This window comes from Schistocerca piceifrons, chromosome X (genome assembly GCF_021461385.2).
Source record: "Schistocerca piceifrons isolate TAMUIC-IGC-003096 chromosome X, iqSchPice1.1, whole genome shotgun sequence".
Lineage (NCBI taxonomy): Eukaryota > Metazoa > Arthropoda > Insecta > Orthoptera > Acrididae > Schistocerca > Schistocerca piceifrons.
The window spans coordinates 167,954,185-167,966,539 of NC_060149.1; the positions used below are offsets into that span (position 1 = coordinate 167,954,185).

The 12,355-nt window shown below is 37.3% G+C and overlaps 1 protein-coding gene across 1 annotated transcript in view; it reads left to right on the forward strand.

Moving 5' to 3' along the window:
- Positions 1-12,355, forward strand: part of LOC124722080 (glutamate [NMDA] receptor subunit 1) — a 350,427-nt gene that overhangs the window by 308,962 nt on the left and 29,110 nt on the right. Inside the window, exon 15 of the mRNA XM_047247275.1 lies at positions 8,721-8,893. Coding sequence (XP_047103231.1) covers positions 8,721-8,893 — 173 coding nt within the window. The remainder of the gene's footprint in view (positions 1-8,720; positions 8,894-12,355) is intronic.

Consider the following 12,355-nt stretch of genomic DNA (forward strand, 5'->3'; position numbering starts at 1 on the left):
ATTTCACTTATTTTACTAGTTAGTGACTGCACATTTTGATGAAAAAGAACCAAGTTCATATTTTTCTGTTTTATTTGTGAGACTAGATACAAGATGTTACTGTGACGTATCTGTGAGTTGTCAGGCTGATTTTTCACATTTTTATTTTTCCCTGGCTTGATACCATAAAAAATTTTCATTGAGTGACACAGATGTATTTTGCCTTTAGCTCTTCCTTAAGCTGTTCTGTACTGCTGCTCCAGTTGTTGTCAGTTCTGCTGCTGCTACTGTTGTTGTTGTTGTTGTTACTGCTGCTGCTGTCACTGCTACTGCTTCTGGTGATGCTGTTGCTGGTATTACACTTATTGCTGGTGTTTGCTCTTCCACAACTACTGCGCTATTCTGTGAGCTGCTTGCATTTGGGCTGTTTGTGTTAACAGAATCTCACATGGAAGGTTCTAGCTTCACTGACACTAACACACACTTCTTGTCCTTGAGAGGTATGACTCCTGTATTATCACACTGCATGTTTGAGATTTTATTTACTACATCTAAAATTTTTGTTTCTATAACGTTTCTGCCCCCCTCCCCCCCCCCCCCCCCCCCAGAACCATGGACCTTGCCATTGGTGGGGAGGCTTGCGTGCCTCAGCGATACAGATAGCCGTACCGTAGGTGCAACCACAACGGAGGGGTATCTGTTGAGAGGCCAGACAAACGTGTGGTTCCTGAAGAGGGGCAGCAGCCTTTTCAGTAGTTGCAGGGGCAACAGTCTGGATGATTGACTGATCTGGCCTTGTAACACTAACCAAAACGGCCTTGCTGTGCTGGTACTGCGAACGGCTGAAAGTAAGGGGAAACTACAGCCGTAATTTTTCCTGTGGGCATGCAGCTTTACTGTATGATTAAATGATGATGGCATCCTCTTGGATAAAATATTCCGGAGGTAAAATAGTCCCCCATTCGGATCTCTGGGCAAGGACTACTCAGGACGACGTCGTTATCGGGAGAAAGAAAACTGGCGTTCTACGGATCGGAGCGTCGAATGTCAGATTCCTTAATCGGACAGGTAGGTTAGAAAATTTAAAAATGGAAATGGATAGGTTAAAGTTAGATATAGTAGGAATTAGTGAAGTTCGGTGGCAGGAGGAACAAGACTTTTGGTCAGGTGATTACAGGGTTATAAATACAAAATCAAATAGGGGTAATGCAGGAGTAGGTTTAATAATGAATAAAAAAATAGGAGTGCGCGTTAGCTACTACAAACAGCATAGTGAACGCATTATTGTGGCCAAGATAGACACAAAGCCCATGATTACTACAGTAGTACAAGTTTATATGCCAAATAGCTCTGCAGATGATGAAGAAATTGATGAAATGTATGATGAGACAAAAGAAGTTATTCAGATTGTGAAGGGAGACGAAAATTTAATAGTCATGGGTGACTGGAATTCGGTAGTAGGAAAAGGGAGAGAAGGAAACGTAGTAGGTGAATATGGACTGGGGCTAAGAAATGAAAGAGGAAGCCGCCTGATAGAATTTTGCACAGAGCACAACTTAATCATAGCTAACACTTGGTTCAAGAATCATAAAAGAAGATTGTATACATGGAAGAAGCCTGAAGATACTGACAGGTTTCAGATAGATTATATAATGGTAAGACAGAGATTTAGGAACCAGGTTTTAAATTGTAAGACATTTCCAGGGGCAGATGTGGACTCTGACCACAATCTACTGGTTATGAACTGCAGATTAAAACTGAAGAAACTGCAAAAAGGTGGCAATTTAAGGAGATGGGACTTGGATAAACTGAAAGAACCAGAGGTTGTACAGAGTTTCAGGGAGAGCACAAGGGAACAATTGACAGGAATTGGGGAAAGAAATACAGTAGAAGAAGAATGGGTAGCTTTTAGAGATGAAGTAATGAAGGCAGCAGAGGATCTAGTAGGTAAAAAGACGAGGGCTAGTAGAAATCCTTGGGTAACAGAAGAAATATTGAATTTAATTGATGAAAGGAGAAAATATAAAAATGCAGTAAATGAAGTAGGCAAAAAGGAATACAAACTCCTCAAAAATGAGATTGACAGGAAGTGCAAAATGGCTAAGCAGGGATGGCTAGAGGACAAATGTAATGATGTAGAGGCTTATCTCACTAGGGGTAAGATAGATACTGCCTACAGGAAAATTAGAGAGACCTTTGGAGAAAAGAGGACCACTTGTATGAATATCAAGAGCTCAGATGGAAACCCAGTTCTAAGCAAAGAAGAGAAAGCAGAAAGGTGGAAGGAGTATATAGAGGGTCTATACAGGGGTGATGTTCTTGAGGACAATATTATGGAAATGGAAGAGGATGTAGATGAAGATGAAATGGGAGATACGATATGCGTGAAGAGTTTGACAGAGCACTGAAAGACCTGAGTTGAAACAAGGCCCCAGGGGTAGACAACATTCCATTAGAACTACTGACGGCCTTGGGAGAGCCAGTCCTGACAAAACTCTACCATCTGGTGAGCAAGATGTATGAGACAGGCGAAATACCCTCAGACTTCAAGAAGAATATAATAATTCCAATCCCAAAGAAAGCAGCTGCTGACAGATGTGAAAATTACCGAACAATCAGTTTAATAAGTCACGGCTGCAAAATACTAACGCGAATTCTTTACAGACGAATGGAAAAACTGGTAGAAACTGACCTCGGGGAAGATCAGTTTGGATTCCGTAGGAATATTGGAACACGTGAGGCAATACTGACCCTACGACTTATCTTAGAAGCTAGATTAAGGAAAGGCAAACCTACATTTCTAGCATTTGTAGACTTAGAGAAAGCTATTGACAATGTTGACAGGAATACTCTCTTTGAAATTCTGTAGGTGGCAGGGGTAAAATACAGGAAGCGAAAGGCTATTTACAATTTGTACAGAAACCAGATGGCAGTTATAAGAGTTGAGGGACATGAAAGGCAAGCAGTGATTGGGAAGGGAGTGAGACAGGGTTGTAGCCTCTCCCTGATGTTATTCAATCTGTATATTGAGCAAGCAGTAACGGAAACAAAACAAAATTTGGAGTAGGTATTAAAATCCATGGAGAAGAAGTAAAAACTTTGAGGTTCACCGATGACATTGTAATTCTGTCAGAGACAGCAAAGGACTTGGAAGAGCAGTTGAATGGAATGGACAGTGTCTTGAAAGGAGGATATAAGATGAACGTCAACAAAAGCAAAACGAGGATAATGGAATGTAGTCGAATTAAGTCAGGTGATGCTGAGGGAATTAGATTAGGAAATGAGACACTTAAAGTAGTAAAGGAGTTTTGCTATTTGGGGAGCAAAATAACTGATGATGGTCAAAGTAGAGAGGTGATAAAATGTAGACTGGCAATGGCAAGGAAAGTGTTTCTGAAGAAGAGAAATTTGTTAACATCGAGTATAGATTTAAGTGTCAGGAAGTCGTTTCTGAAAGTATGTGTTTGGAGCGTAGCCATGTATGGAAGTGAAACATGGATGCTAACTAGTTTGGACAAGAAGAGAATAGAAACTTTCGAAGTGTGGTGCTACAGAAGAATGCTGAAGATTAGATGGGTAGATCACATAACCAATGAGGAAGTGTTGAATAGGATTGCGGTGAAGAGAAGTTTGTGGCACAACTTGACCAGAAGAAGGGATCGGTTGGTAGGACATGTTCTGAGGCATCAAGGGATCACCAATTTAGTATTGGAGGGCAGCGTGGAGGGTAAAAATCGTAGAGGGAGACCAAGAGATGAATACACTAAGCAGATTCAGAAGGATGTAGGTTGCAGTAGGTACTGGGAGATGAAAAAGCTTGCACAGGATAGAGTAGCATGGAGAGCTGCAACAAACCAGTCTCAGGACTGAAGACCACAACAACAACAACAACAACAATAAGTTGTTGAAGTAGTTCACATTATGCTGATTATAGCTTCGATATGCTGTTCTAAAAGACATGTTGTTAATAATACTGCCTTGTACTTTTATGCTTAATATTTGAGCAACATGATCACTAAAACCTGCATTGAAAATTTTTATTGAGGTGTTGTGTAAACTCTTCTTTACTAGAAACTGATCAAGAGCTGTTTGACAAGTTTCTGATACTCGGGTAGCTGCTTTTACTTCAGCCTTTAAATTGTAGGACGTTGCAAGGTTCAAAATGGTCTCCCTATTTCCACTATTCATGAGGAAGTCAATTTTGAAGTCACCACAGATTATCAATTCACAATCCATTTTATTTACTTTATTTAGCAATGACTCCATTTTGTTTAAGAAAAGTTCAAAATTCCCGGACGTTGATCGGTAAACTGTAGCAATAACCAGGTTGAACTGAGTAATTTTTATAGCTGCAATTTCATAATCCTTTTCGACATTTGCCCTAGTTAAGTCAGGTAGTGTAATAAAATCTACACTATCCTTTGTGTAAATTGCTACCCCACCCTGTTTGCTGTTTTTCCTGCAGTAGTAAGCAGCCAAGACAAATTTGTTTATTTTCGTATTCTGGATTAATTCTGGGTTAAGCCAGTGCTCTGAAATGCATAACACTGAGATATCATTAAGTTCATGTGTTAATAGAACGTTAATTTCATCGATCTTATTACGCAGGGATTGCACATTATGGTGATAAATTTTTAGTTCGGGCGTATTCACGATTTGGTAATTGGGAATCATATTTACAGCATCACATACCTCTAGTTTAAATTAGGAACGTCAGCAGCGTTGTATTTTCGTTCTTCTTTCTTGTTTATTTTGTTTTCCTCGCTGTTGGAAGGATGTTCAGGAAGATGATAAATCGTTCTATCCCTTACAAGTCTTTCTTTGATTATTTCACTAACACGATCACAAACAAATCTATTCCCATCATAGTTCAAATGCATTCCATGCTTCATGTGCAGATTTCCATGTAGCTTGCTTATATCCAGTACATCGCACTTAGTGTATTGAGAACACAGTTTCCTTATTTTAATGTTTGTTTTCCGAATTTCTTTGTTTACACACGAATTATAAATTATAAATCAGATCATGCCTATGAGGAAGTGTGGCAACTACTGTGTTTCTGCATTTATTGGCTTTTAAAAAATTCTGTAGCGTTTTCACGCAAACCTCTGCTTCATTTTTTGCCACATCGTTTGAACCCATTATACAGACAATAAAGTCATTTTCTTGCATTAATATGGATACTATCTCAGCAACACGACTATATACAGAAACAAAGGCTGTGTATGATAATTCAGTTGTTTTCCATCTAGAAATGCATACTTATACAGACATGCAGCCATGTTTCCATTACTGTTCATGCAACAGTTCTTAAAAGTTGTACATACCCAGGGTAGATAGAACTTTAACAGTAGGACCACTCCCAGCTAATATGCTGCTGCTAGCCAGCACCATCTGACATCACCAGGGAGACAGCAATGCTGTGAGCATTAGTTCTTTGTTATGCTAAGCAGAGACCATGATATTTTTTCCACAGTGTATTTTTCATACTGATAATAAACAGTTTTACCTTTTAGCTCTGCTAGATTTTAAAACAGCTACTGTTCTACTTATTAGTCAATCTATAAGAGTTGTACAATATCAGGGTTAAAAACAGAATTCTGCTGCACAAAGTAGCAGAACATTGCACACCTGGCTTTAATGGCTCTCAGAGGTATGTGTGTTTACCATGTATAATAATTATTAGTTCAGTGTGAACTCCAAATTAAACATAGTCCCATTTCACATCAGTTATTTTACACAATTTAATTAGTAATGGTGATGCTACTTTAAATGATATTTTCAAAAATATTCTCAGATTCTACAAGTGTAGTCAGCCATTCAGGTAATGGAGATGTGAGACCCACTTCAGAAAATCACAGTATTTTCAGCCATGATCCTTGATCTCATTTGTAGTGGGATGAAAAATTTTGACCTCCTAGTGAGATACTTGAATGTACTGAATGCCACATCTTCACTGAGACATGTTGAACAATTGAACAGAATGTTTAGAAGCAAGTGGTCTTTGCTTCTGTTTTGGCATTAATGTAATATGAATTACCAATTAAATTGGCACCTAGTTTTGATGTGTAACTGACTAGAAAGACAGGTTTTCTGATCTCCATTGGTTTATTCCAAAGCACACAGTTATTTGAAGAGACAAAATTATCCTTTGTTCTGCCATTCAAAGCTTCAAATATAGATGAGGTAGCTTAATTAGAGCTGAAGTAACACTGTTGGAAACCTTCAAAGAGGTAGCCTTTTTGTCAATAAAATGAAAACTGATAGTTGAATAAATTACATCTGCTAATATGACACTGCAGCTGATGGTGGCCCACAGCTTATTTGCAACATGCAAGCAACCAGTATACAATGACTAGTGAGCTCTTGGAAAGAATAATAAAATATCCGGAAGGAGGTCAGCAACATGTTGTAAATATTGCTTGTGACATGAGATCCAAAAATTTTAAAGTATGCAAGCAGCTTTGGTTATCAACTAATGAAATGTATTCCACCAACCATACAGATCATGACAGAACAATATGGATATTCTGTAATGTGCTCCTTTTTTAAATTGTAAAGAAATCACTGATTACATGAAGGACTCTTTTTTTTCCAGACATCATGAGTGTAATAAATACATTAATACAAGGGTGGTCTTTCACTTGTATTTCATATTTCAGATGTGTGCCTGAGTATTACTAGACATGCTTGACAGAGTGTGAGAATAATCAAACAATGGAATCTCTGGGTAGGAATATCAACAATGTAGGAAAAGGTAGTTTGCTACTTACCATAAAGAAGACACATTAAGTTGTAGACAGGCACAATTAAAGATACTTACATTAAGCTTTTGACCACAGCCATCATCAACAAAAGAAAAAGTCACACCATTCACACACGTAAGCATTGACGAAAAATTTTTGGCATACAGTCACTTTACTATAGCATACCATTTCTTCCATCCTAATAACTGTTTGTGTTGTGACACAGCAATATTAATACCCTATTGCAGAACAACCACTTTCTATCCATTAATACTAGTATTTGCATGCATTTTGGGAAAGTGACAAGTGCAGTGTGAAAAACGAACTGGAAAGTAAGCTAGGAGCAAGATCATGCTACTATTTACACAGTCTAATTTCAGTTCTTTAACCTCTTTGGTTTCCATTCACAAAAATAATTCAGAGTTGGTTTGCAACTAATTTGCTGCAAAATTTTATCCTACTGAAACTGTTGTAATGACACCTCATTAACATTAAAGCATTGTAACAAGTTGTAATTGGAGGTGGTGGAGATGATCACATTTTCATTCAATAAATTCCACTCATTCCTAACAATTTTTCCTTCTACTTTCCACATGGACAGTTTGTTGTCAAGGACTATCTTGAGACCATCAGCTGCTTCTAATCAAACTAGCTCTATATGGTTCTTTCCCCTGCCAGTGTGAAAATACTGCAGTTGTCTTTATCCGAAGCATTGAAATACCAAACATTGTTTGAATTTTATAATAAATTCAAAACTGCCTGATGAAGATGCAGTCCGAATTTTGCTTGAAGCAAAATATGTTTGTCTGCATGACAATTGTACAAATACAAATTTTTGAATGTATGAAACTGTAGGTACTGCTAGTAGTCAAATATTTCTGGAAGAAAATGAAAAATTCTGAATTTTAAACAGGAATTCAAGGTTGTGTGAAAGTTTTGTTTTGTTTTGTCATTTTCATGTCAGAGTTTATCTGAAATTCTTTTTGCTCTTGAAATGAGTAGTTTGCTGAACTATGGTACAGAAAGCTTCTCAAATATAATACTATCTAATACATTAAATTAAATGTAAAATTAGATAAAGTTGATTTAGTTTGTTCACCCAGTTGATATGTCAGTCCAAAATCACAGATAAAGTGTTTGGAGCAATATTATATTTCCTTCCCATCCTACTAAAACCTAGTCTATACTGTCAAATTTTCGTACTTCAAAAATACACATAGCCTGAAATCTTGCATACATGTAGTGCTCATGAAATAAGTCCATTCTAATCTTATATCTGCCTATTGTACATGTTACTGGTTTATATATAGAATTGTTTAATGACACACTACTTCAGATTAAACACTGAATTTGCAGCAGGACAGAATGTGTCTGTCATATTATGTTATTTTCCTAATGATATTAATACATAATGATGATGAAAGTTCCTTTAACATCCTCAAATCACAAATTAGAACTTAATGTTTTATATAACTGTAAAATTAGTTTGCCCTACTACCTTAATGTCTATGCAACTAAAGTATGTAATAGACGCAATACTTACATAAACCTTGTATTATAGTAGTATTACTGATCTAATATGGAGAAATATTGCATATGTTTTTTTGCTATGACTAGCATCTGTCAGCCTGTAGGAAATTTATGAAATAGCCAAAAATATATTTATGCATCTGTGATTGGAAAGAGCGCAATTAAACAACAGCAACCTAAAGTAGCTTTTAAACTATTTTTAAATTTTCACTGGACTCATTATTGACTTACTTTCAAATACTGACTGTAAAACAGATAGAGACAAATCTGGATAGAAAAAGATGTAAACTTATATCAGTCCCAAAAACTAACATGTGCCTGTTAGAAAATGCAACACAATAATGCAGAAGAAATAAAAGAGAAGCAGAAGGATGAAGAGTAGTTGGAGGGGAAATGTATATTCAGAGCTGTAAGTACCAGATTGAAAGTTACATAACTTAATTATAATTATTATGATTGTTGCAGAAAACTAATGGCTTTTATATGGGACAGCTCACGCTTAGAATTTGAAGCAGCTCAAGACTGCGAACTTGTGACTGCTGGAGAGCTCTTTGGTCGATCTGGATATGGAATTGGACTTAAGAAAGGCTCACCCTGGGCTGACTCAGTCACTCTTGCCATTTTAGACTTTCATGAAAGTAAGTAAACATTGTTTAGAAAAGAAGCATACAGTTTGACAATGGGCAACTTTTAATTACTTGTGAAACCTATTTCAGTGACCAGTGAAACCTATTTGTTTTAATTAAATGTCAGAAACCTACTTACCACATTCCAGACAATGGAATTAACAATTGGCAAGCTGTTCCATTCCACATAACTTTGAAAGATGCTAAGTATCCATCAGAAGTAATAAAAACCATCAAAAGGCTCAGGATGCATCCATTCATTCATTTATTCATTGTGTTCCGTTGACTCCACCAAGAAAAATAACCTTCATGGGTGTGGACTGAGTTAAGATATGCATTAACAAAAGACAAGGAAACTATAGAAACTTAATACACACACTGTATAAAAATGAACTCCCATTATAGGCCTTCTGGTTAATGATATTAACGCTTACACCGTCCAAATTTAAACATGTAAATGGGAAAGAACACTTGTTTCTGCCACTGTCTGGCTACTGTGTAAAGTAAATATGGTTTTCAGAAAGGGATTAACACATGTTTTTGCATGCTAAGCCCACTGTGTAACAAAAGTGGTGTATTGTCAGAAGAGAGTACATGTTCCAGGTTCCCTGTAGTCCCAGCTCTGCTGTGGTATGGATAACTGGTGCATCACAGTGTACAAATGAAATGCATGGCAACCGTAAATGTACTGCAGAATTGAGATACATGGGGCAGTATGATTCTTTTGCGGAAAAAATCTAAATTGCATACTGATTAACCATGAAATTCTGGTGGTATAAATAGCAAATGCAATATCACATCCGGCCACAGTGAAATGGTGTCAACAGTTTGACCAGGGCCACACAGATGTGGATGAAGCTGATCAGGAAGGAAAGCCATAAACATCAACCATAAAGGACAATGTCCAGGCAACTGAAAAAGAACATCTGGGGGGAGGGAGTGATTTTCTAATGATGAAGATATAACATGGAGGCTTGTAATGGCTCCATGACCCATGGAGTGGATTTCTATCATTGAGAAGCTGAACAACTGGTAGAATGCTCCAACCATTGTTTACAGAGACTTGATGACTATGTTGAAAAATAGTCAAGTATCTGTGTCACTTTGAAGTGTAGCACAGCAATCAAACAAAAGCTACTTCACCTGCCATAATAATGAGTAATGAACTTTTTAGCATCCTCTCATGCTAATGTGGCACAGTTGGAACACTTATCTCACTATAATTCCACCTGTAGATGTCAAAGCTTTACATATTATTGTATTCACCTACTTTAAGTGATAGCTTGACTTGGCTGTCTGCAGTTGTGCTTCAATTGTGGGAACACAGAGGTCACAATGAAAGTTGGGCAACACAGCATTAACTTTCACTATATTTTAACATAATTTCCATCACACATATAAGGATGTGCCAGGAGGAATAGTCAATATTCAAGGATATGACAAAAATGCTCATCTGAAGCAAAAAACTTCAAGTGGACATACACCCTATTCCAAATGGTCTCCAAGATAGAACATGTTTAATGTACATTTCCGTTTGGGCTAATGGCACACATGCATGTCTTGCTCACCCAACCCCTTTTACATTTCATTCAAGCCCAACATACCTCATTGCTTTCAACCTCTTTGAAGTTGACAACGGGGTACTTGAACATTTGATGTGAACTCTTCAACAGCAGTAATGTGATATGTGCAATAATTCTTAGAGGTAAATGTGTTAAAAATATATATTTTTGATGCTTTGTAAACTGTATGTTGTAATGCTTACTAATTGTTATGCATGTGTACATGTATGAACCAGACAATGTGTTGATTACTGCTCACCACATAGCAGAGATGCTGAGTTGCAGATAGGCACAACAAAAAGAATGCCAAACAAGTAAGCTTTTGGCCAAAAAGGTGTTTATTGGAATTAGACAACATATACATACACATACGTACTCATGCAAACAAAACTCACACACATATGAGTAACCAAAATGTACAACACACAACAGAGTAATACTACAATCCTCAGACAGATGCAAAAGTACTGTAATGTGGCTACAGTCAGTGAAGGAACAGCTCAGCATAGCATTATTCTGCTGCTCTTCCACTGCACTCAGTATACTCATTCACAAGGTGCATATTGGCCAACTCTTCATCATTAAGCCTATCCATAGCACTGCTGTGTGTCACTGCTAATGCACAACTAACACTGCCAAATAAACAAAACCCTAGACAGAACCTACACGGCAGGATGCAGACTCGAGGCTACCAAGTTAAAGAAGGCATCACTGCTTCCAACGTTACTACTGTCAATGGAAGCAAGACACACAGTGCATATCATTGATATCTGGGCTGTTGTGCACTGTTTTCTGTACAACATAGATCCAAAGCTAATTTGGGGCAAGAAACTAAATGAAATGCGATAACTCCATAATGGACTGCTGGAGACTATGTGTCCCTTGTACCTATCAATAACTATAGGCAAGCACTGTTACAATGTGTTTGGCTTGGTATGAACTTAGGACTTCTTGCTAATGTCACAGTCTAATGCTATAATGAGAACTCCTGAGAGAATCTATACGTTTTCTCTTTCTTAGATCTGATATCCAATTCAGCTGTGTACATAATTTTAACAAACAACAAATGTTTGTCTTCCATGTCCGTATACACAGGATGTATAAAAACATGTTAGAAGCTTTATCAATTTTTTCTTGATGTCATTACATTAAAAAGTTCATATGAACATGGCTGTGAAAATCCTCTATTAAGGAGGTGTGAAATGATTTATCATTCACCCATAAAAATGATGCATTTACCAAACAAATTTACAGGTATGAAAGGATTTATTACTCATAGTAAAAAATGGTACATTTAATGAACATATATAGATTTAGAAGAATTGCTCAAAGTGACCACCTCTTGCTTCCATGAATCCCTTGAGCCTGCATTCCATACTTGGCTGTAAATTGTGGAAAATTCTTGCTGTGTTCTATATTTGGTCAAATCCATTTTGGACTGACTCCCGCAGAAACACAAAGGATTTTAAACACCCCCAAAGGAATAAAAATCCACTGGATTCAAATCAAGTGATCAGGCAGACCATGCAAGTGATCCCTTCAACCAATCCACCTGTTTGGAAACTAGTTGTTGACATTTTGGTGAATAATCCATGTAATGTTATGCTGAGCACCATAATGTATAAACCACTTTCGTTAGATGATGACCAGAGGCACATCATCAAGTAAACAAAGCAACTCATGTTCGTGATACTGCAGATACATTTGCCCAATAAGATGTTATGCCACACCACATGTTGAGGCTGAACTGCTGCTAATGTCTGATTTGCTGCACTTCTTGAAAGCTTCCATGATCCTAAATATGAGTGTTATGGTAACTGAAGATACCATCACATGAAAAGTCATTCTTATCAGTGAATAGTGAAAGTCTGCCTCATTTAATCTATGCACCCATTGAAGGTGGTAAGGATAC